We start from the raw sequence: 24321 nt of genomic DNA on the forward strand, positions 1-24321 counted from the left end.
CAGGTAATTTTTTTCTCCTATATTAGGAGAAGTACATGCTAAGTAAGACATAATTGCATAAGAGAGAGGTTAGGAATGGCGTGGGAGAAGTCATGAAGATAAAATACCATGCATGTCTCAACAGCAAACCTTCCTGTTGATTAAGAAGTGGCACTGATGGTATCCTTGCTTTAATGAGACTTCAAGATGAGTGATGCACACACCAGTTCTTTTGTTTTTCAGCTCTTAGGCAACAGAATAGCATAATGGTAAAGTTCTTTCATTACTTCCATTGTTTATTCCATATTCCGTGCTTTTGTTTAGTATCTAATATATACTGTTAATTTGGGAATTGTATCTGTCCTGCAAGGGACATTACAAACACTGTACATCTCCCTCTATCTGTTGTTTGCTCTGTTTTCAGTTTTTCCACTTCAACAATCTTTTAATAAAATCCTTGTCTTTGGGGTTTTTTTTCTGATTATTTCACTCTTTTCTACTAATTTCTGACTACCTTTAGTAATCAGACTAACATGCTTCTGTTCCCTGATTATTCTTTCCCTATACAATACAAGACTGTTCATTAAACCTTCCCCTCATTGTTTATTGGTCTAGGCTGCTTTGTTAAACATTCTGCCACATTCTGAGTTTTTACTCATTGCTTAATCCCATAGGTTTACTGTTTAATAAATCTGTCAGCATATATGTCTGTGTGGGAATACTCACATGTAAGCACAATGCAACAGACATAAGGCACAAGGAAAAGAATGTTACATTGTTTTGGTTGCACCTATGCAGTTTTGAGGAGTAAAACAATTCTCTATTTAGCAATTATGTCCTTGACAAAGGAAATCTCTATGTGATTTCCATCTTTACCTGATACAAAGAGCTTCTCCTCTCTTCTGATATGTTGCAGGTAACTTCTGATGTTACAAATTAGAAGAGTCTAAGTGGTGTAATTAGAAGGATTTTTCTCAATCTAGTTAGAAAAGGAGTGAATTGCAAGTAGATTTTTTTGTAGAAAGAAAATCCATTGTGACAATGGATGGAATTATAATTTGAAAGATGTAAGTAATATCACATTTGTAGGTATGTGTTTTAAGGTTCTGAAAACTTCTCACAAGATACATTATTGTAGCCTCAATACTGTTTGTGTGTTTACAGGCAGTTATTGAGACACAGAAAAATAAATTTACCTTCAGAGATTATTTTTCAGACTAAGGTCTTTAATTCCCACTTACTCAAGGTGGTTATAGAAGCAGCTTTCTTTCAGAGATTCTTATAATTTGTACGTTATCCCATATTCAGCCTAGCACTTCTTAAATAGAAAATTTTAACAATAAATGAAATTTCCTGTTCCTGCTTTTAAAATAAAGCCATTCAGTAATAATTTGTATTTTTCTGCTTGTTTTGAAATCAGAAGTCAAATGAGAAGAGAGTAAGAGAACTTTGAATGTGCTGTCCCTGTATTGTGTCTTTATCATAAGAGTATTGTTTCCCATGCCATCACTCACTCATTCAAGTTATTATCCCTGATCTAGTCAAGTCATCAAGAGCCTGCGTTAGAATTAGATTTGACAGAGTAAGCCTCAGTCAGAGAGACAATCAATGAAAGGTGGATGCATTTTTGGGATGCCTCTGCATCTGCTGAGCTACTGTGTTTTGGATATTGTGCCACAATATTTCATGCAGTAAACGAAGATTATGTTTCTCTTTTGTCTTGATGCTTAAATGACCAAGCAGTTGGTACCTGTTTGGATACTCAATTGCAGTGTTGTTTCCTGCAATTGAACTTAGTGCCTTGCATGTTTAGAGGTTGGTTTTATGGTCTGTGGCCAGGATACTGGACTTGAATATTTCCTTAACACCTCATTGTACAGTCCATAAAATTGCTGCTTGGTTTACTTATACAAGTGCATTTAAACTGTGACTGCACTATTATTTTAATATCAAGCAAACATTTCACAGATGAAAAGGACTGAACCAAGCTTTTCTGAAGGCAGAATAACAATAATTAATGTTTCTATTACTCTGTTTAAACAGAATATATATTAAGCAGAAGACAGGTAATTAATCCCACTTGAAAGAAAATACGCTACTCATCACTCATTTATGAATTCTTCAGTCTCTTCTTAAAAGCAGTGTCTCAAAGAAAGGTAAAATACCTTAGGAGCAATAACAGGCTAGGTCCTCTGGTTCTTATTTAGATGAAATTCCTGAGAGTATATTTTTCAGGGATTAGAGGATCAGGCCTGAGGAGTAGCATTAGCTCAGTGAGAACTCAACCTACATTTATAAAGCTGGGTGAAATTCTTCCTATTGTCAGGCATGGTAAAGAAGTTTTATCTCAAACCAGAATGTTAAACCATACTATGGTATTTTTCCAACAGCTGCATAAACTTTACAATGTATTTATTAATTGTTAATACAAAACTCTGTTCACATTAGTTAAAAAATTGCAGATTGCTGCTAGTAGAATACATTCTATTGAAGCTTAAATATTTTGATGTTTCAAATTTGAATTCATGGACATAGTCTTATACTTGTTGCTAGAACAGTGTTTACAGATTTTTATAGATATTCTTTCTAAAACAAATCTCATATAAAGTCTTGGCATTTTATTTTCACTAAATATGAAATATTCTGAAAGTCTGTAAAAAGCTAGTTATTTAGAAATTCAAAATTCCTTCTCTTTTACAGACATCTTTGCAGCATTATATAAACATTTATTTCCTTGTGAATCATTAATGTTTTAAGGTATTTCTTTTCCCTGCTAGAGAAACTATATCTGGGGATTAACAGGATTGTTCACTGGAATTCATGTGGAAGCATAACTGCAGTAGCTGAGAAATGATCATGTTTCCTTTTAGTTCTCAGCAAGAGTAATTGAATGTTGAATATCTTACTAAACGCTGGACTGTGACAGTGTGTTAACACTCCAACTATCTCCTAACAGCAGGGCAATTATTTGCTGAGTGGGATTTTTATAAATCCCCTGGCAGTAGTATGTCCTGATAATTATGATGAAGTGCACTGGTCAGTGTTGATTCAGCAATCCCATCTCTAGCAAATATTTCATTCACAGCTCTCCTTCATGCTTTTACTTTTATGGCTTTTAAAGATCTCTTACCTCTCCTCTCAGCTTGCTTAGGTTTTTTTACAAAATACAATGGAGCAAGAAAGGATTTTCAAGTTAAGTGCCTATTTTGTTGAAGTCTTTTCTTTCTCATTTAACTCCTATTTAAAAGACCAGAGTGAGAAAGTAGCACTTTACTTAGGTTCTTACTGTGAAAACCACTTGCACAAGCTTCCTCCCTCAAAGCCGTTTTTTTCAAGATTAAATGACTGTTAAATTAAACATTTATATTCATGATATATGTTGATTATTTCAGTCATTCAGAGTTGATATGAAAAAAGTAATTAAAACAGAGCATGTCTTTATTATTGCTTAGTTAAGTTACAGTAAAAATATGTAAATATATCAGAACACACTTTCTATTGATTTAATCCTTGCAATTTATCTTCAGCTCAACTTTGTCAATTTTTAATTTTGCATGTGTATTATCATTTGCAATACAATAGCTGTGCTGTATCTTAGAACATATTTGGTTTGCAATTTTTTACATAGACTTCAAAAGCTCAGCCAAGAAGTACGAAAGAAGACTAATAAATAAATAATTAATAAATTGAAGTTTCAGAATCTAAACTGCTCAGGATTTATTATACCATTTGGGATCACCTGTCTTTCCGATGTACTGTCCAGCATGGTCAACACAGCCTTGTTTTTCCCCTTCTACCTGCACCTTTTTCTTTCCTTTCTTTGTTACTTCCTTCTTTCAATTTCTTTTGCTGCTGCCATAATTCATAGTTAGCTTTCAAGGAAACTCCTTAATAATTTTCTTCTTTTATTCTGGAAAAAAAAAATATTAGATAGAAAGAGTAAACTCTTGCTCTCTGTATCGAAATGATAAACAGGAAAAGACAAAAATGGATCTTCTTTAGCACTGAGTAAATACAGCATTAGTGGTGGAAGCAATTCAGACCATAAAATCCCTAAATCTTTTCCTTGCTAATGTTTATTAAATCAATATTTGTTTCCTTATGATTTTTTCTTCCTTTATATTTGAGCATTAATTATAAAGATAAGAAAATGATTGGGAGGAAACTAAATGATAGAGTGTTAGAAATGCAGAAGAATTCAAAATATTAACGTAATACTAAGGATGACTGCGTAACAAATGGTACATTTGCCAGTATGCTTGACCTGATGCAATTAATATTCCAGGTCACGCTTGGGTTTCCATGATGGAAGGTCTGAGGCAGAGAATTCTAGGGGAAAATACATCTATTGTATAACTCATTTCTCTTTCTCACTCTTTCTTTTTTTCTTTTTTTTTTTTATTTTCCCTGATGAGTCAGAACCATCGTCTTAAAAAAAAAAATCTCTGCTTTCACACCTCATTTGCCATATTCACCACTGGGCCACCATTTACCAGAAGGGCCTGATGTAAGGAGGTCAGTAAGAAGCTATTAGCAGAATCCCCTCCTGAGATTTCTTTGGTCTTATTGAGGTGGAAGTTAGCATGACAGTACTGCAAATAACTCAGCTTAAGTTTTTTTAACAGTTAGCACAGATTTCCCCATAGTGTTTGTCACTTTAGAAAATTGTTCCTGGAAATGAAGTCCTGAAATCTGGCTTTGACAGAGGTCCTTCTTAGTGTTGAAGAGCATGGGTACAGAAAAATATATTATTCTCCCTGCAGACAAGAGGTACTTTTTTGTAATCTGTGGTAATTTGGAGTGTTACATATTTTCTTATGGACTAAAGGTGGGGAAAATATTGAAATCACAGTATGGGGTAATATCCAAGACAGATACTTTTCTACCATTGAAAAAGCAGTATTAAGTACAATGGTTTTGTGGTTGAGAGAATATTTTATTAAAGTAGGGAAAGAAAATGAAGTAATGCTTTTAATACATTGTATTTGTCTCAAGAAGATATACAAATATATTAAGTACCAAAGGCTTTGATCCTTGAAATTCTTAGATTTCTGTAGACTGCCAGCTCCCTGCAGAGGACAGAATGAATAGGGTATTCATCACCACATTGCACAGCACAAGAAATTCCAAAAACAAGACTAAAACTTGCAGAGATATTTTTAAAAAAGAATGGAAGCAATTTTTCCAGTGATTGATCTAAACTGGAAAGTAGAATCAAACTCATCCTCTTGTCTCTCCTACCATACTTTACCAATTTTAAATCTAGGGCTAACCTTACCACAAACCTTGGGGAATTTAGAATAAATTACTATTAATTTTATCTGTCTAGATACTATCTCTGTTGATTGCTTTGTTATGTGTCTTGTTGAATACTTCAACATATATAGTTAAAATGTAAAGTAATTAACAAGGATTGCTTGAAAAATCATTATTGAAATATGCATTTTGTAATCAATTTTGACCCATATCATACAAAGAGTTTCACCTGTAGAAGAAGCAAAAACTTTTTAAGTGTCTGGTTGGCCTCTCTAAACTACAAATCCATTTTCACAGTTGATATAGTATCTGTATGCATTTAACATGAGAGTATGTAAAAAAAGGGTAACAAAAGATGATTCTTTGTTAAGACACCTGTTCGGCAATAATAATTCCAAAGACACTGAATCAATAGATTTCCACATTTATTATGGCTAATTTTGGTTTCATTAAAAGTGCTAAAAGCCAATTTTATTAGTGCTCTTGGTGATACTCAGTAGCATTTCACAGTGTTTGAACTCTTTATGAACTATAGCTTTTTATTACTACCAAACATTTAATCAAAGAAGCACAAAATAGAATATACACAGTATTTTAATAGAGATTGCAAAATGGAGTTTCAGAAAGCCATTTTACTCATGGAGACACTATCTCTCAGTGTGACTAAAAGAAGTAACCTAGACAGAACATCGATTTAAAGTTATTCTTGCATTTTATTCTCCAGAGGAAGAACATTTAAATTATTTCAGATACTGTATTTTTAGACTTTGGAGTAAAAAACCCAAACCCCAAACCTGTGTTATGTAGATTGAAATAACAGAACAATTAATTTTTTTTTCAGTTAAAAAAAAAAATTAAATATTTCCTTTTCAATTTGCTCTTCAGCATTTTTTTTTTTTTAAGAAAAGGCTTAAAAAGAGGTGTAAATTTTGGGAAGACTCAGCCCTGATCAGGATGTGTTACCAATCAACAAATCCATGCCTGCCAACTTTAGAGAGATGTTATGCCTTAGTGTTTTCTTCCAGATCACCCTGATTCTCAGTGATGAGCATGGAGATGTTTCTCTTCTGGATAGTATTTAAATTTTCAGTGCCACTGTCACTTTCTATAAAATATGTTTCACAGACATACCATGAGAGCAGGGTCTCTCCCCATGCCTGGGAACCTCTGCACACTCGTGGCATGTCTAGAAAACAGTCTCCACAGCTGAGTATGGATGGTGCAGGAAGGGGTGGAAAAATGAAGCAACAACGCAGTGAACAGTTCAGTGAAATATGTGAAAAAGCTTATTATTTTTCTATTTACTGTCATCAACATAATAAAGGCAAAACTTAATTTTTCATAATGTAGGCAGATTCAAAGGCTGTGGTAGGACTAATGAGTGAAGTGTGTAATGACCATGGCATAGAGATGGTTTGTGTATCTCCAGTGAGGGATCTTATTTGCGTGATTCTAATGCATTCCATTTGTATGGAATTTGTATTGACTGTGGCATTTTATATTTGAGAAAATTTGTGTAGGAAGTATATGGTATAACTGCATTCAACAATTGTTGAATATATGGTATAACTGCATTCAACAATTGTGGGAGAGTGCATATGAGTATATGGTATAACTGCATTCAACAATTGTGGGAGAGTGCAATAAATTTCAAGACAGCCCATGGAACTTCTCTTTATGTAGCACTTACAGATCACCGAGTGGTCACAGGCAAAACTCTACTGGGCTGATAAGAAAATTGCAATATAACAATGCATGAAGTACTATGAAAATAATAACAGCATGAGGAGAATCTGTGACTTTATGAGATGTTTATGTGAGAACAAGCCAGATCTGCAGAACAAAAGATTAAGTTGCAGCTGGACTTTACAGATCAGAGAGACAGACCTAGAATTTCCCCTTCACTCCAGTGGTTCTCTTGCCTGCTGTTTGAAGCATGGATCCCCACCATTCTAGTTTGGCATCCTGAGAAGCTGAAGGAACAGCCAGTGGTTTTTTGGCATACTTATGTTTCTACCACTTACCTCTATTCAAGTCCTCTTTCCCACTGAACATTTTACCCATTAATGAAACAGTTTGTAGGGTATGCTCTAAGAGGGGAACAAATAACAGAGAAGCAAAATAAATTGTCATTAGACCCGTACAATTTAGAGATGAAGAAGGTAGCTTTTAAAATTTTAAATAGCCCAACACTATTTTGAAGAAGCTGAATAGTTTTTTAAAAAAAGTATCTGTTAGACCATATGTTTTATATGTACCTTATTTAATTTTTTGACACAAGAAACTGGAACTTTCCAGTAGGATATGTTAATGAAAAATGCATTAGAGCTCATTGGGGAGAGTTCTGTCCTCTCAGCCCCAAGAGTTTAATACTTTGTGAAGAGGCTGATGCCCTACACAGTTTTCTCATGGGTCCTCAATAGTGCTCCAAAAGAGCAATACAAGATTTTAAATATTTACTCTTTTCTTTAACTTTCCACGCATCTCGAAACCAATTTCTTTCCCTACTACTTTTATTCAAAATTTATTCTAGTGAGTGAATTATGATAAATGCAAAGGAAAATATATTTTAACTGAGCAAGTCTGCTTTAAAAGTTTTAGTATACCTTTATAGAAAATATAATTATCTTTAAACAACCCTGTATCTTTAAATTAATTTTTGTATATTTTAATAATTTGTCATCTGTTTTATGGGAAATTTAGTGGCTTTGTGCAATATGGAAAAGTAATTCTCATATATAACAGTTCATAATTAATTCAGTAAACTCACATATGTCTATTTGGGAATTGTTTATATACAACTGATAAAATGCCTGCATATATAGGTATGATTTGGGAACAGTTGTCACATAATTTTGACTTGCCAGATATTCACAGATTGTTAAAGATGTAGATTGCTAAAACAGAATTTGAAATATGTGTTTTATATCGGTAATTGTTATATTGTACCACACTAGTCATACAATTAGTGATGTAAAAAAAATCAAATTCAGTGGCAAATGAACCTTTCTATTTTAGTCACAATTTAGAAATCATTGTGCTAAACTTTTGTTTTTCATGTGTTTTCTGCTGTTAAGTCTAAACACATTGTAATAGCTGTTCAGGAATTTATTGTGGACATTTTGTTGGGAAAAAAGCAATTATTGGTTTTGATATTCCAAAAATTCTCTCCTATTTCTCCTTAATTATTTCTCCTAACTTGACTGATTTACTTTTAAAAGTGCAGCAGGTGCTACTGTCTGATTTTGATCATAGTTTATGTAGAAATTTAAATGAGTTGAAGTCAAAGATGATCCCATTTTCTGCTCAGATTCCAGGCGTCTACAATTCGCCATTCAGGAAATCCCCAGATCCAATGGAACTGCTGCTACGGCAGTCAAAGCCACTGACCCACAGGAAGCAGCAAGTGAAGAGTCCCTTTGCTGATGAGCTCTATTGCTGGCCAACCTGTAAAGAGCCTCCAGCTTTTGTCACATCACTGCCTGTGCTACCTGCTGACAGACAGAAACCTCAGGTAACACGTTCCAGTGACTCTGCGGCAGCTTTTGCTCACATCTTTTATCAGAGATTATCACAGAATATCTTGAGTTGGATCATCAAGTCTGAAAATCCCTTTTGTGAATGTTTTTTTAAAATATAAATCTAGTGCTTGCATTGAAGATATAAAGTCTTTGACACAGATTTGACTTAAAGAAAAAAGAAATCTATGTGTTACGTAGAAACAGGGAAATATTAATTCTTTATATGTTGTTTTTGTCCTTTGGGAAAAAAAAGTGTAATTTATGATATTTCAAAGGTATGACCTGATATTATTGAGTATCAATATTATGATTAATTAGAGCTAGACTTCTTAATTTCCAATCTTAAATCATTAAAAAAAGGAGAAATTAAAGGTGATAGGAAAAATTAAGCAGTTGTTGATAACTTTGTCCTCAGTTTGCAATTTTTTTCCATATGAAGACTGAGGCATCCTCTCAGTTCAGAATAGTTCCTACTCTCTTGTGTCCACTAGATGTGTGAGAGCTTTAATAACAAAGATTTCTACATGTTCTGCTCCATCACAACCAATTTGCCCAGCTTCCATTATTAACTGTCATAGTCTCAATTTTAACTTCAGTTAATGTCACCGTATCTGGCAGGTAGATTTTTTCCTTTTCTGTAGAGTTATGGACATCTGTGGGATAATGCGTCAAAGCAAATGTCTCACAAGATAGTAAAACAGCTTTTGCTCCCTTATTATCAAAACCTGCTGGGAATGTGACCAATAATATATACAGCAGAAAAAAATTTTGAGAAATTTGTGTTCCACACTTGATGATAATACAATGAAATGTAGCTTTTGCCAGTAGGTGCCTATACAAGTACTTCAGGGATAGAAATATTTTGAGTTTCCCTCTGTTCTGAAGAATTTTTCAGTTTGCCCAGTCTACTGAATCTTCTACTTAGCTCACACATACACTTTCCATGCTGGTTTCATTTTGAGTGAAACAACATCTTTAGAACCTCTGACACTTTTCCATTTAGTACTCCATTCTATATTTAAATTTCCTTATTTGTATCTTGTTTAGAAAGACAATACTTCTAAATGAGTCCTTCTTAGCAACTTTCAGTGAAACTATCACCTATCTGCAGAAATGTAACAACTTGAGCAATAAGCAATGTATATATACATATACCTTTAATGGTGTTTTACTCCTCTGAATCAATATTGCTCTCTACAACTCTCTGAAAGGAGGCTGTAAGCCAGGTGAGGGCTGGTCTCTTTTCCCAGGCAACAGGACAAGAGGACATAACATCAAAGTGTACCAGGGGAGGTTCAGGCTGGACATCAAGAAGAATTTTTTCACTTTAAGGTGGTCAGGCATTAGAACAGGCAGACCAAGGAGCCGGTGGAGTCACCATCCCCAGAAATGTTCAAGAAATGAGTGCACATGGCACTTAGTGCTATGGTTTAGTTTGACAAGGTGGTATTTGGTCAAAGATTGGACTCAATGATTTTGGAGGTCTTTTCCAACCTTTATGATCCTATGATTCTAAGAAGGTCTGTGATTCTGTGATTCTAAGAATGAATCTGGAGAAGCAGAGGTGAGCCCACTGCTTATAACAGTAGGAATCAACTTCAGGGCAGTTCTCCACCTTTGTCCTTCCTTCCTTGTGTTGTCCCTATCCTGACTGCTTTGAGATTCCTCATAGAATGACCTCATTGACTCACATTAGAATTGAGACAAAGTGTGAGCCAACAGGCAGTTTGGGTGATCAGGGAGTTTGGAGTTGACATAAACATGACATTATAGCTTTACCTTCTGGGACCAAGGGGCTATGACAGTCCTTGAGCAGGATGTGACTGGCTGCATTGTCTCTCAGGAAAGAAGAAAGCTTTTGCCTTGTGAACATGGTGAGGAATCAGGCTTTTAAATAGATAGGTAATTCACAGTTCTTCCATTGTTAAGGTGCTCTTGCAAAATTGCTTTACTGTATACAAAGTATCTTACAAGCTTTTGCTTGGATTTGGAATATTTTATAGACCTTTCTAAGTTCAGATGCACACACAGCAGTCATGCACAGATAGCCTTTTAGAACAAACCAGAAGAGTTCTGTTTATTTTCTGCACCTCAGAGAGGGAATTTACTATATAATACTTTAATCCTTTCAGCACCCTGGGATGTACACTGTGGGGTAAATTTTCAAAGCACAGTGCGTGGATTTAGCTGCCCGACTCTTATTGATGTTAATGGGAGTCACACGGCTAAATCCCTGCACAACACTTTGACAATTTAGGGTTGTATGTCTAAGAAAAGGACACTGGTTTGAGCTGATGAAACAGCTGGAAATGAAAACCCACCAGAACACATCCTGAAAGTTGTCTGGTGTGACCATAAGAAATTTAATTACTAGATATACTTGTGTCCTCGTTCTTTGTGGTAACACTTTTTGGCACCAAGCTTCCTTTCCTAATATCTGCCTGGCTCACTTGTTACTTTTTTTCAGGTATCTAAAATTTTTATTGCCCCTAGGTTTAGATGTTTTACATGAGGATGTCAATTATATATGTTTAAAAGAAAAAAAAATGACTATCTTTCAGTTTTCTCTTAGGGAAATGAGTATTTAGCATTTAATAGGTAAGGTCTGTATATATAAGATAGTGTATTTAATAGAAAGGTTTTAATGGTGCTTCTCCATCAGTTAGATCTATCATTTTTATTACTGAGTTAACTAGAATCATAGTTTGATAGAAACACAGATAATGCTAAAATTAGTAATCTATTCATTAAAAGGCATTAATAACAGAATGCACATTACCATTTAGATCTTTTGCATGCTGTTATCTGTTGTGGAATGGGGACAGTGAGGAATGCGTAATTTGATGCAGTTTGTATTTTTTATTATGAGTTTCTGATGTTATGATAAAGTAGTAAGAATGCCGATCTGCTAACCTTTATTTGGCAAACCAGTTGGTATTAAGGAGACTTATGCTACTCAGTACAAAGTCCAAACATAGAGCATAGAGCTCTGTGAGTTTCCTTCAGGATAAACATTGTTGGTCAACTCCTACCATTCTTTTCCAAGCCTGACCTCCCCATAAAGATTTCCATTTTGAAGAGGATGCCTGGAACATTTACAAATGTCAACATTGTCAATTTGAAAACGTTTTTTAAGCACCAATCTACCAGAGTTTCCACAAGTCTTAATCTTGTAAAATGGAAATAGACACATGGACTTTGTAGAGGTCTTTGTTTAAGATACATTCCTGAGGTCCCTATTACTAACTAAATTTCTTCAAATACATGATTCAGAGGAACACAAAAATCTTCAGGGAATGTTTAGAATTATCTCAGTATTCTAATATATATACTCTGCTTTCATTAGTGATGTCATAGCCTTATTTTGAGTGACCTTTACTTAGTTACATCCTTTCTCCCTCTCCTTCTATTAGTAGTCTCAGAAATTAAAGATGGAGAAAACCCCTTGCTTGGATATCTGATTATAACCTGGAGGTTAGATGAGTCAGTACTTTTCAGTGAAGAAATAATACAATATTCTGAAAGACTACTTTTAAAATTAAACATATTTTTCTTGGTATTATTTGGCAATAGTACTTGTCTTTCTTCCTTCCTCTATATATCCACTTAATGCAAACATCTTGTAACAGAATATTCAATTTTATTACAAATTTTAAACTTTTTTTTAACTTGATCATCAGGTTATGTATTACTAAACACTGTTGACTAGTTTCAATGACCTATTCTAATAGTAAGTAGTCTCTCATAGGCGGTAGCACTTTTCATTCTGTTTTAAGACTTTTGTGTTCTTTTAAAATGAACATATTTTTCATGCAGACCATGAAAACAGAAGCAAGAAAATATCTGCAAGAAGTGTAAATATTATGCTCATTTGCTTACTGGGACCTTTAAAAAGATCTCAAAATCTTGGTGCTGTGCCTTTAAAAAATAAAGTTCCAATAAAAATCCATTAACTACTTTTAAATATAGCAATCCTCCTGTCCAGCTGTGAAAAGTACTAGATGATACTTATTTGCCATTTGTGTTATTTACGGTCCATGACTTTTATGGTAACTGGTTCCTATTATTGGTTTCTATTAATGTAAAACATAAGTGAACATAAATGAGGCGTGAATCATTTCTTTTTATTAGCCCCACAGTCTTCACTCAGTGCTTGCAGTAACTCCAGCTGTGACTTGTTAGTGATAACCTATTCAAAGAAGGATATCTTTAAGAATAAAGGCTGTGATTAGGTTTCTTTGTCTGTTCATAGTTTCAAAAGGTTTCACTAGTTCATTGCAAGATCAACAATGATGAAAATAAAAATTAATTTTAATACTTCTAAGTTCAGGCTTGTTATTAAACTGCCATGAGTGACATGAGCACTAATTATATTCCAGGTAAGTTCTTAAGGGTTAATACTAGAAGTGAGACATATAGGATATGTCACTTCAGCAGCACAGGAGAGGACTTCCTCCTATTTATCCACGTTTTTAAATAGTAGATACTGATACAATCAGTTATTAAACAATATACTCTGGAAAAAAAAAGACGTGTATGTGTATTTTTTTAAGAATTACAAAGTTAATGTGAAATTAGATCTTTTAGAAATGGACTATGTGCCTATAGTACTGAAGTCGTGTTTGAATTCTGTTAGAAGAATTATGTCTTAAGCCATGCATTAAGTTCCCTTCAAGGTAGGTTTACAGTTACATTGAAAAGAGAATGCTCTTTGAAGTTTGTTCTATGCAAAGTAAAAAATTTAGGTTTTCTGCTTAAGCAGAATTTAGATATAGTTAATGATTGTTTTTTATTTCACCAATACTTTTTTCTAAGTAAAAACAAAGTTTTCCTAATCAGTTCTAACAATACATTTATTTAAAATTTTAAGTATTTACTAGTAGGTAAATAAATTTGGAGTGCACTCTCTTTGACGCTTTAGAGTATGTTATCAACCTTTATGTTATTTGTAAGTCTCTATCAAAAGGAACAGCTTTGATTATTTTGGGAGAAGAGTCTTGCTACACTTCCCAAACATTCTGTGTCCCGTTTTGTCAGCGATATGCCATGAACAAAAGAGGGGAAAGAGAAGAACTGTAAGCCCAAACAGAGCACTTGTATTCTCCTGCACTTTTCAGGGGCCGTTCCGCGATCCTGCTGAAGTGTTGCAGCAGCGCTACAAGCCTGTGGAACCAACTCTGCGAGTGAGAGAGTCCATGTATGCATCACCAGCCAAGGCCAGAGACCCAACACGAGGGGAGGAATGGAGAAATCCCATCCATGACAATCAGTGAGTTCTTTGGCTCTTCTTATATTGTTGTGAGAATGTTTTCTTTATTCCATTGCTTTCAGAAACCTTTCATGCCTGACAAAATGAAATGTCAAACCTGACAGCTTACTAGAAAACATTTTATGTGTATACTTCTAAATTCTGTGTCCTCAGATTATAAACTGCTCAGGGCAGAGACCCTATCTTGTAATTGTATGACATGTGCCATCCATATCTATGAGTGTCTAAAAGAACTTGTAATAGTAATAATATGTGATGCAACAGATGGCTTTAATGGGGAATAAGAAAACAAATGCAAATTCTGTCCTGCCACATGCACCTTGCCAAGGAAAAAACACTGTTTCAGTCTTCATATTCTGGAAACTTACTGGTTATGGGAAGAAAAAATGGTGTTGCATGCCAATAAGACTTGTTTTCTCTACCACAGCTCATTTGGAAGGGGAAGGAGCATATGTTGCATGTTAGAACATGACATAGAAACTAGAATAATCTTTGAAGCAGTTTGATTTCCTAAGCCATGGCAGCTGTAATAGTGCCAGACAGGCCAGTTCTTTTCCATAAAATCTCAAATACAGGCATAATCCATTACAAAAGATTAAGGCTTCTGTCCCAAAAGATTTAAGACTGTTGCCAAAATATTTCCTTTTTAAATTTTTTTTTAGCATGATAACTGTTAAACACTGTTTTATCCAATCATAATAAAAGCCTTCTAAGTCATTTTCTCTGCCTTTGTAGTTACCTAGAAAAGAATTATGTTTTGCCAAACTTTTCATTGAATTCACTGCTCTTGGCAATCCTTTGGCCCTTCAATACAAAATTCAGGACAGAAGGGAATCACTTTTCCTCATGAGCAGCCTGTGATCACTGGCACATGATGTTTTGCTATCTTTGATCTGTTTCATGCCTTTTTATCAGCTCCATATTGCTATGTGTCAGATTCAGGACTGGGACTTAAGAGTGCCAGAATCAATTGTGTTTACATGGTTTAACTTCTATGTTTTTATTTTTGGACCGTTTCCCCCAATTTAAAATTAATAGTAACTTTGAAAGAAAATTCTATTCAGAAACAGTTTTGAAATTCAAAAAATATTTTATTTAGACTACTTTTTCACTTCTGGACAACATTTTTGATGGGGTTTTTTTTGTTTAGTTGTTTTTTTGTGGGTTTTTCTGTTTGTTTGTTGAGAGATAGCACCCTTTATTTATTTCATACTAAAATCATAAGTGAGTTCAGTTCCAAGTACAAATATTCTCCCCTTTTCTATTTCTCTCTGTATTCTTTCATGTACTGGTATGCGGAGGAGGAAACAGCTTAATTTTCACATCTCAGCATAAATTTCTGGTTTTTTTCATTTTCATTTTTATATAAAATTTCTGCTGGTGAAATTTAAAAGAACCCCTATTACTAGGTAGTAATTAATATGCTACCTCTCATTTAAAGTGTTTTCTTCGCTGAATTAGTTGTGATTGATGCATTCAAACTGAGGTTAGATGATGTCCTTCATTTATAGACATGACTACATTGCCCAGTCTTTATTTGATGAAGTTTACCCCAGACATTACTGTGTCAACACTTTCAGAAGGTCAGACCTTGCAATAAATGTTTCACTGACTCTTCAGTGAGGGAATTGTGAAGATTTGCTCTTGTACAGTTTAAATTTGAAGCCTCCAATTTTGGTAGATATTATTTCATGTGGGTCTTTATTTACCTTATAGTAAGGAAGCATTTAATGCCATCCTTAATGCACAGAAGCAATGTCCCAACAATCAATGATTCCCAGCTTCATGCACACTAAAAGCAGAGTGTATTATACATTTTCAGGCTGTGATCATTCCATTTGTGCTTCTTATTCAACCAGCCATGCAAGGGTCACATCTGTAACCTTGAAAAGGTGATGACAGAGCTGCAGGTCATCACCAGGACTAATGCTCACTGGTAATGCTGCAGCTGCTGCATGGGATGTTGGTCTCCAGGGAGGAGCCAGCAAAGAGTTACTCAGATTCTACAGTAGTTTTTTCTCAGCAGTGTCTATTATGAATTGACAAATTTCTGTTTCTTGCTATGTAATTGTGTACTTTGGGACTTTATTTCTTCCTGGTAGTGCTTCCTATGCTGATTATTTTTCTGTTTTAGAAAATAGAGAATGAGCAGCAGAAGTATGTGGCATTTATTGAGAAAGCTTGTGTTTGCATGAATGACATTTGCATTGATATGTATATTTCCAGAGTAGGTATTGTGTTGGGTCTCTTAAGACAAAAAGATTGTTGGCATGTAGCTGAAATTTTCAGCAACATTCAGAATTCTCACAAACCTCTAATTATCAGTGGTTGTTTACAGGATGATAGGATGAGTGTTGCAAGCTCTGAGAAAGTTCTTGCTTTTGATAAAATGCACAAAAGATTTGGAAAAGTTGTGAGATTTTGAGGCAGGCAGAAGCAGTAAAAATGAAACCAAAAGAGAATATACTGTCCTCACTTAAAACAACTGTTGGAATTTCCTTTTCTGTAATGGAAAAGCAACTGGGTTATCCAGTCTAACAAAAATGATTCCTTTTTCTCATATAATTGAAGCTGTTACTACCTTATTGGGCTATTTTTCATATAAATGAAGTGATTTCCCCCTCCACTTGTATAAGAATGACAATTGCATTCCTTTGGGATGGCTACTTAATATAGTGTCTAGTTTGAGACAACTGCTGGATCCAGCAGATTTAGATGAAGCATAAAAAGTTTCCTCAGTTGTGTGCAGGCGCATGCTGGCCTAATTTTCCGGAGAACAAAAATGTAAATTATTTTCATTAACTTAGATGAAATTTGTCTCATATAATATGCCTCATGCTTCGAAGTATACTATTAAACATCTTTTTGAAGTCAGCAAACATCAGAACAAGATGCAGTGTGGTGAGAGCAAGAGTGTAAGGCCTAGGTTTCCTAATTTATTCTGGCATGACATCAGAAACATTACCTCAGCTTCTGGCTGTGTCTGTGCTCAGTGCTGTGCTGAAGATGCACAGCCTGGTCCTGGTCACACTGGTTCACTGGTGTGCAGCAATGTTTGCACATCCTGCCTCTCCCGTGCTGTGTGAATACAGCAGCACCCAGCTCCTCATGGACTTATTTCCAGCAAGATTGTGGTTTTCTTTGGAGCAGCTGAGGTGCTGTTGTGCTGCCCTGTGCTGGGCAGAACAGATACACCTGCAGAGAAATTAGTGACCTGAATAAGCTCTGTACTTGGAGAGCACCAATGTTATGAGCTGCCTGGTATTAATTGTAAGAAAACTTAAAATGCAAGTCACTTTCAGGTTTAGAGTTTTTAAAAAATCTTTTAATTTCTAGAGTTATAAAATCTTTTACTGTGTCTCTGACTTAGCTGCAGTGAAAATGGCTACTACATTTTTTTGTCATACAAACACAGCACATCTGAAAACTTTTTTCAAATTATACTTAGTTTGTCTTATGCTTTGCAACTTCAGCAATTTGCATATTTTCCGGACTGTTATTGTATTATGATAAACAGGGATTATCATATATTTTCAGATAATGTTTTCTTAACAATTCAACTTCTATTTGTAACTCTTCCATTTATTTTAATTACTAGCACAGTGTGCAACATTTATTAATCAGCAGAGTCTTTTTAAGTTAAAATACTAAATTAGCTAACCCCATTAACACAGAATACTCCAAACAAGCAGTAATAGGAGAGGTAGTTACTGTGCAAATCGTATTATACATGCGGGTGCTCTAGGGCACAGTTAAGCATGATTACCCTCTTTTGATCCAGTATTCCTCTGCTTCTTCCAGCTAATTTCCACTGGAAATTTACAAAGTAGAGCCTTCATTTTTCCATCTTAATTTTTCTAATGAAGTTCTGGTACTTTATAACACTGGGAATGCAGATAATAAGTCTGTGTATAATTAAGAAGTTCCGGAATTTGCTGCAGAAGAGATCTCTTTTACTTCCTACAGGAACCAGGCTGTGCTTTTATTTGCCACATTACATTATTGCAGACAGGGGTTAAATAAAAATAGCCAGAGAATTTTTAGATTTACTGATGTTACAATCAAAGTGATTGATACTTTTTCAATAAACCGTGCATTTAGTATATTACCAGAAACAATATTTGTACTAAGACACCCAAATGGGCTTCTCGTGGCAAAACCAGTGCACTAAAGATAATGTCACTAGATATGCTAAATAAAATATTCCATCTTTATTCTTGTATCTAACACTTTGATTTTAATATACATGCATTGTAAAGTAAATAATGTCTGCCCTGCTGCAGTTGTTTGGCTATGGGAAAACCATTATGCTTCCTTCTTTGTTCCCCAAGTGAAAAGATTGGATTTGATGAAAAAATTACTTCAGGTATAATACAAATTTGAAAGCTTAAAATTAACGTCGTGTTTTATTAAAGAAAAAGAAGAAGATAAAATATTCACAGATTTCTGATAGAGAAGCATGGCTTGTTTGGAGCTAATTTCTCATGGAATTCTTCAAAGCGAGATGAATTTGAATTAAATCAAGACAACAAAGAATTGAATTGGTATTGTATAAAAACACTTTAGATAAAAAATTAGCAATGTCATAGAGCTAATACTTTGCTGGCATTTTTCCTACTAAATTAAAAAATGTACAGTACATACAAATGTAAAAGTTTGAAAAGCCATGTAACAATGCTCTGTTTTATATTTCTAACTGTGCCCTGGCAGTGCAGCATGTGTGGCAGTCCAGCAGTAGATCTGGCAGATCTTTCTCAGAACCCTGGGAATGTTTTGAAGCTTTTCTGGGATCAGGATTACCTGTTTGCTCCACTAGACTGCTGGGATTTTGCCTCTTGGGCAGATTCAGAGAACACACTGAGGACCACTCCAGTTTATTGTGGCCATTTAAATTTCAATAAAAAGTCACTGCCTCTGTCCTATGTCCTATTGGTAGGTTCCATATAGCATTGGGACACTGTTGCCCAGCAGTCAGTGATGGACCTGGGAAATTCTCCTTCCTGCTTGCGCTGCTGTGCTCCTCTCACACTGCCATAGACACCAGAAACCAGTTCCTGCTGCTGCTCCTGTCATCTCTGTCAACCCAGTTCAAAAACCTTCAGCATGTAAAAAGCCTTTTCCATCTTCTGTCAAAGTAGTAAGAGAGATTGCAATAAAAGAGGCAGACTAAAGGGAAGAAATGGTAGGTGAGGAATGTAGGAATAAAAATCCTGGAGGGGGAGTGTAAACATGTGAGGGGAAAAAAGGTTTAGAAAGATGAAATTGCTAGTAGAAGGAAGGTCCAGGACAGGATGAGAGATAAAAGCATTTTTATTTTTGTTAGCAACAAATATCTGTAGTGTCTTTGAAATTTAAATACCTCTAGCAGCTGGTTTGGCTACTAAGAGAAGCCTTCTAAGTCTTCTTAGGCTAATTAGATTGGGGTCCCAGCAGCAGTGCAGCTGGTCTTCATCACCAGTGACACAGCCAGCCTTGGTCCTGATCCTTTTCAGGTTATGTATGAGTAATACTGCCATTTGTAGTTTCTAATTTCTGGTTCCAACCCTTTCCTCATTTTGATTGTATCCTTTGACATATTTCTCATTCAGGCTGATATTAAATAATTTTTCATTTTTCAATATATTTATTTAGAGAAAGTTCACCTTCCATTAAGTCATCATTTGGGAAGTCTCAGCTTATACTGACTTTTTCTTGTAGCCCAATAAAACATCAATACAGAATTTAATTATTTTTGATTGGTACTTCTGTCTCTGTCATGTTAACTGAAAACATTTAAGAATTTCTGAATTTACACTTAAATCACAAGGAAAAGCTGAAAACTAGATGTAGGAAAAATGAGTGAATGTTTTGAAATCTAAACTATTGAAATCTAAACTTGTACAGTTGATAATGGCATCCTGGTCTGAATTTAATGTTCTTCTTCCATCACTCTCTTCTGTCACTTTTGGAGAACATACTGTCGTTAATTTTGGGACAAGCTGTATCAGGTGTATACAAAGAAGTACAGAACATAATAACATTACTGAAGTGTTTTGCAGTGCTATTACTTCTTGTTATTATTATGGTTTGGGGGGATATAACGACTTTGGTATTACTCCCATTAATTTGGTTACCCTACTTAGGACAAAAAATTGTTGCAATTCTTTTAATTACTTATTCACATATGGTAAATTCTCGCTTACTTTAAGCAAACACTGAATTTACAAGCATGTTGTTAGAGAATCATCACTTTAAGGATTTGCCCCCTGACTCTGAGAGCAGAACTGTAAACAGAAGAAAAAGCTTCTACTCGATACCATTATCCTCTATTATATTTTTTTCTTTCATTTAAAAGAAAATACTGCTTGTTATGTCTCAAAGTGTTAATTTTGGGTTTTTTTTTTTTTGAATCATAGAACCTACATTACTCTGAGAATTTTTTTGCCAAAAGACAAAGATTAAATGATCCACAGTAAAATCAAAACCTCTATGTAGAATTTTTTATTTTGGGAAAATGATAATCATTTACTTCTACTTTTCTCAAGATTTTTAATTATTTTGTCTGTAATGCATTTTACAGAAATTCATATTAAATTATGAATGCTCTGGCTCAACTAAATTCTGTGCATATATGGGTAAATCCCAAAACTGCAAGCCTTGTCTTCTCAGCTATCCAATCCCCTGAGAAAGCCAATTTTCTTTCATGTCTGAACAAAAGAAAAATGTACTATTAAAATGCAATTCAGAAGTGATAAAAACTGCAAGTGGAGCAGCCGGCTCACAGCACCTTCGATGTATTCTCTGGGACACTGGGGCCACATTAATTTTTGTGTGTGTGTGATGGCCATCCCATGTGCAAATTAGCATTACAAGTACCCTAATCTGTCTTGTGTGAGGGTGTTCTTTCCCATGGGTATACACATGCTACTATAGCTTTTTATTATTTTAAAGTCTGCTAACTCAGGGTTTTCCTTTTACTAACTTTACATGGCATTTGTTTGTGGCACGTGATAGAAGAAGTTGATACAGCTGGTAAGATTCTCAAACCATTTCTTTTTATGAGGTGGAAAGAAAGAAAAATAATTTTCAAAACCACTCAAACAGTTGCCGATAAATCAGTTAATCAAAACAATTAGTTTTCTGCATCTGTATCAGCTGAGAGACAAAGAAGACTACTTTAATCCTCATTTTTATAAAACTTTCTTTGCCTAACTCTTATGGGGACTCTGGATTCTGAAAAGGTTTCAGCTGAGGAAGGGTTCTAATTAGCTACACTTCTTGTCATAGGATTTAAAAGTGATATTTTTGACTTCTGAAGCATATCATTCTAATTTTACCGAGATTTTTTTCCTGCACTTCTAGAATTAAGAACACATGTTGATTTTTTTCAGAATATCAGCAATGATAAACTTAATTTCCAGTGTTTTGCTTTATGGTAAAATGTACTTGTTTCCTCTCATGACTCTCCTGGAAACTGGAATAGATGGAACTAAGATGTGTTTGTAGGGTGTCTTGCAGATCTTCTATATACAAGATGTTTTTCACTTTCCTTCATACAGTTTGCTGTGGAACCTACCCAAAAAACCTCTGGTTGTCCCTGGCAGTTAGGGACATCCATCTGAAAACCCCTTCCAGCAGGTAGCTGGAGCTGCACTGCTCACTGGCACTATCTAAGCAGCAAGTCCATCATCATTATCACCGAAAATGAAAGAACCTGGCTCAAAAAGATTGCTAATTAGGACATAATTATAACCTAAGAGTAAAGTACACAGTCTGTGAATTCTGAAGAAACAATTTCTCTGTTTTGTGGTTTATAAATATGAGCAAGTTTCTGTTCTGCTAATGAGAATATGGTTTATTTAGCTTTGGCTCTGACAAAGCAAGGATGCCTATCTCCAGAGGTGATGTCTGTCCCCGTGCATGGAGAGTGCCTGCCACTGGCAGCTGGCACAGGCTGCACTCTCTGCTAGGACCTGAGGCATCAGCAGGCACCTCCCAGCAAAGGGGCCCCTGATCGTCCTGCACACATCCCACCAGTTGTCAGTACAGATACACACAAAGTAATAATCTACTCATGCAAGTGAACCAAGTTAGATCCTTGTGCACTAAGTCTTGATTTTATCCTGTTGAAACTCACTGTCTCTTTGCTCCAATTTTATTCTGAAAAAGGCTACAGGAGAAATTGCAGTAATACTCTCACAATACTGAGAGGAAACATTAAGAAGATAGTGAAAAATATCAGGAACATGTGTACACTTCATCTCCTGCAGCATGGATTTACGTCAATCCTGTGGCATCTAGAGAAGAGCATAACTGATTCTAAAATATTCTTTAATTTCAGGTTTCTGCCATTTTCTTCATATCATAAAAATTATGAGAAGTATGAGCCATCACTTTTTAAGTCAGGCAAATATGGCAAAGAAGCTTATGGAACTAAATATTTCAGAGAAGTATATCCTAAGAAGTGGATAGCAGACAAGGTAAGTCACTGCAAAGTCAAGAATTTATTTACTTTTTTTAGATTGATGTTTTATTAGAACTAAGTGAATTTCAGTATGATCCAACTATCATGGAATCCAACAGGATTCTTTCTAGCATGTTATAAAATCATGTAGTTAGAGCTGTGATGGGATGTGAAATTTCCTTGACTTTCTGGTAAATTCAATTTGAGAGAATTCAACACCTGTTGGTCCTACAAGATCAGGATTTAAGACCGTGATTAAGTAAACCTTCAGTTATATGCATTTTCCTAAGTTTCATTCTGTTTGAATTGCCTTTTCTGATTTAAGAGAGGTTGTATATTTACTCTTACACATTAGGATAAACTTCAAGAAATTATAGGAAAACCTGATTAAAACAGCACAATATTTTAGTGCTTACATTCTTTGGAAAAATCTTAAAACTAGTGAATAGCTGTTTTTTATTTTAAGAAGGCCTCGTTAAATTGCCTGCATTGTCAGGAGCATCTCATATATGTCTGGTTTTGTAGAGCTGTAAGAGGTAATTTTTCTAAGAACATGAGTTTGTGTAGTGTTTGCATTACTCCTATTTGTATTAGGTATCTTAATCACTTGAAAATTTCTGAGTACGAAAAGAGTAATGGACTTTGGCTCTGTGCTGCACTCTCTACCCGTACAGTTAGGGGACTGGAGCATCTTTTGTAGGAGCAGAGGCTGAGACAGCTGGAACACTTCAGTCTGGAAAAGAGAAGGTACAGGGGAGATCTTATTGAAGTGTGTAAACACCTGATAAGAGCAAAGGAAGAACAGGACCCCAGACTTCTCTCAGACTCCATAAGTGTCCAGTGACAAGAGTCAATGAACACAAGTGAAGTGCATGAAATTCCACCTGAACACAAGAAAACACTATTTTTTTAATTCTTCTTTTTCTTTTTCTGTGTGGGTGACAGAGCACTGGCACAAGTTGCCCAAAGAGGTTGGATAATCTTTATCTTTGGATATATCCATGGTCTAGGCAACCTGCTCTAGCTGAGTAGGGGGGCTATAGAGGGTGATCTCGAGAGATCTCTTCCTACCTAAACAATTATGGAATTTTGTAAGATATAATTAATTATTTCCTTGAGAGCAGTTTAACCTTTGTAAATATACAGCAAGCTCCAAGGAATCTTAGTTTGAGAAGGAATATTTTAAAAAGATTTTTCCTCAAAACTTTAAGGTTTAAAAATGAGCTCAGAGTAAAGTTTTGGTATTTCAACATGCATTAACTGTATCTCCTTGCAAATAAAACATCAAAAATTAAACAAAAATATTTCTGAATTTCAAAGGCAAGGAGTGGAAGATATGACTGGCTGTAGTCCTACAGTATAAGTATGATATATAAAAACTACCTAAATGTCTTATTTCTGGTGCTTGTATGTCCTGTAAAGACTTTCTTTTCCAGTTCTTAGCAGTTCTTGCTCAGGCTCAGATGACGATATAAAAAACCTAAAGATATTCATACTGTATATCATATCACACATATATAAACCATGGGCTTAGCTAAAAACTCTACTTGTGATCTTGGATAGATACCAACCTAAATCTCTGGTGGTCAATGGCTGTATACATTAACCCAACATGACACAGAGCATTCCAACCCCAATTCTAAATCAATATGAAGCTTCCATTAGGAGCCCCTTGCCCCAGCAGAGAGATAAGAGGAGAAAAGGGCTATTTATGACATACCTAATGCTTTAAAGGGTCATTATTATCAGGAAAAAATCCAAAAATGAACCTCAAAGCCTCAAACTCCTCATGGCAGTTTAATGGAAAAAGGCCTATAAGCAGGTGTGAGGTCATACTTTCCTAACTGTTAAAT

General features: G+C 35.1%; 1 protein-coding gene across 1 annotated transcript in view; it reads left to right on the forward strand.

Moving 5' to 3' along the window:
• SPATA17 (spermatogenesis associated 17) overlaps window positions 1–24321 on the forward strand; it is an 89636-nt gene that overhangs the window by 45388 nt on the left and 19927 nt on the right. The window contains exons 7-9 of the mRNA XM_054630204.2: window positions 8546–8749; window positions 13874–14025; window positions 22346–22484. Coding sequence (XP_054486179.2) covers window positions 8546–8749; window positions 13874–14025; window positions 22346–22484 — 495 coding nt within the window. The remainder of the gene's footprint in view (window positions 1–8545; window positions 8750–13873; window positions 14026–22345; window positions 22485–24321) is intronic.

This window comes from Agelaius phoeniceus, chromosome 3 (genome assembly GCF_051311805.1).
Source record: "Agelaius phoeniceus isolate bAgePho1 chromosome 3, bAgePho1.hap1, whole genome shotgun sequence".
In the NCBI taxonomy this organism is placed as follows: domain Eukaryota; kingdom Metazoa; phylum Chordata; class Aves; order Passeriformes; family Icteridae; genus Agelaius; species Agelaius phoeniceus.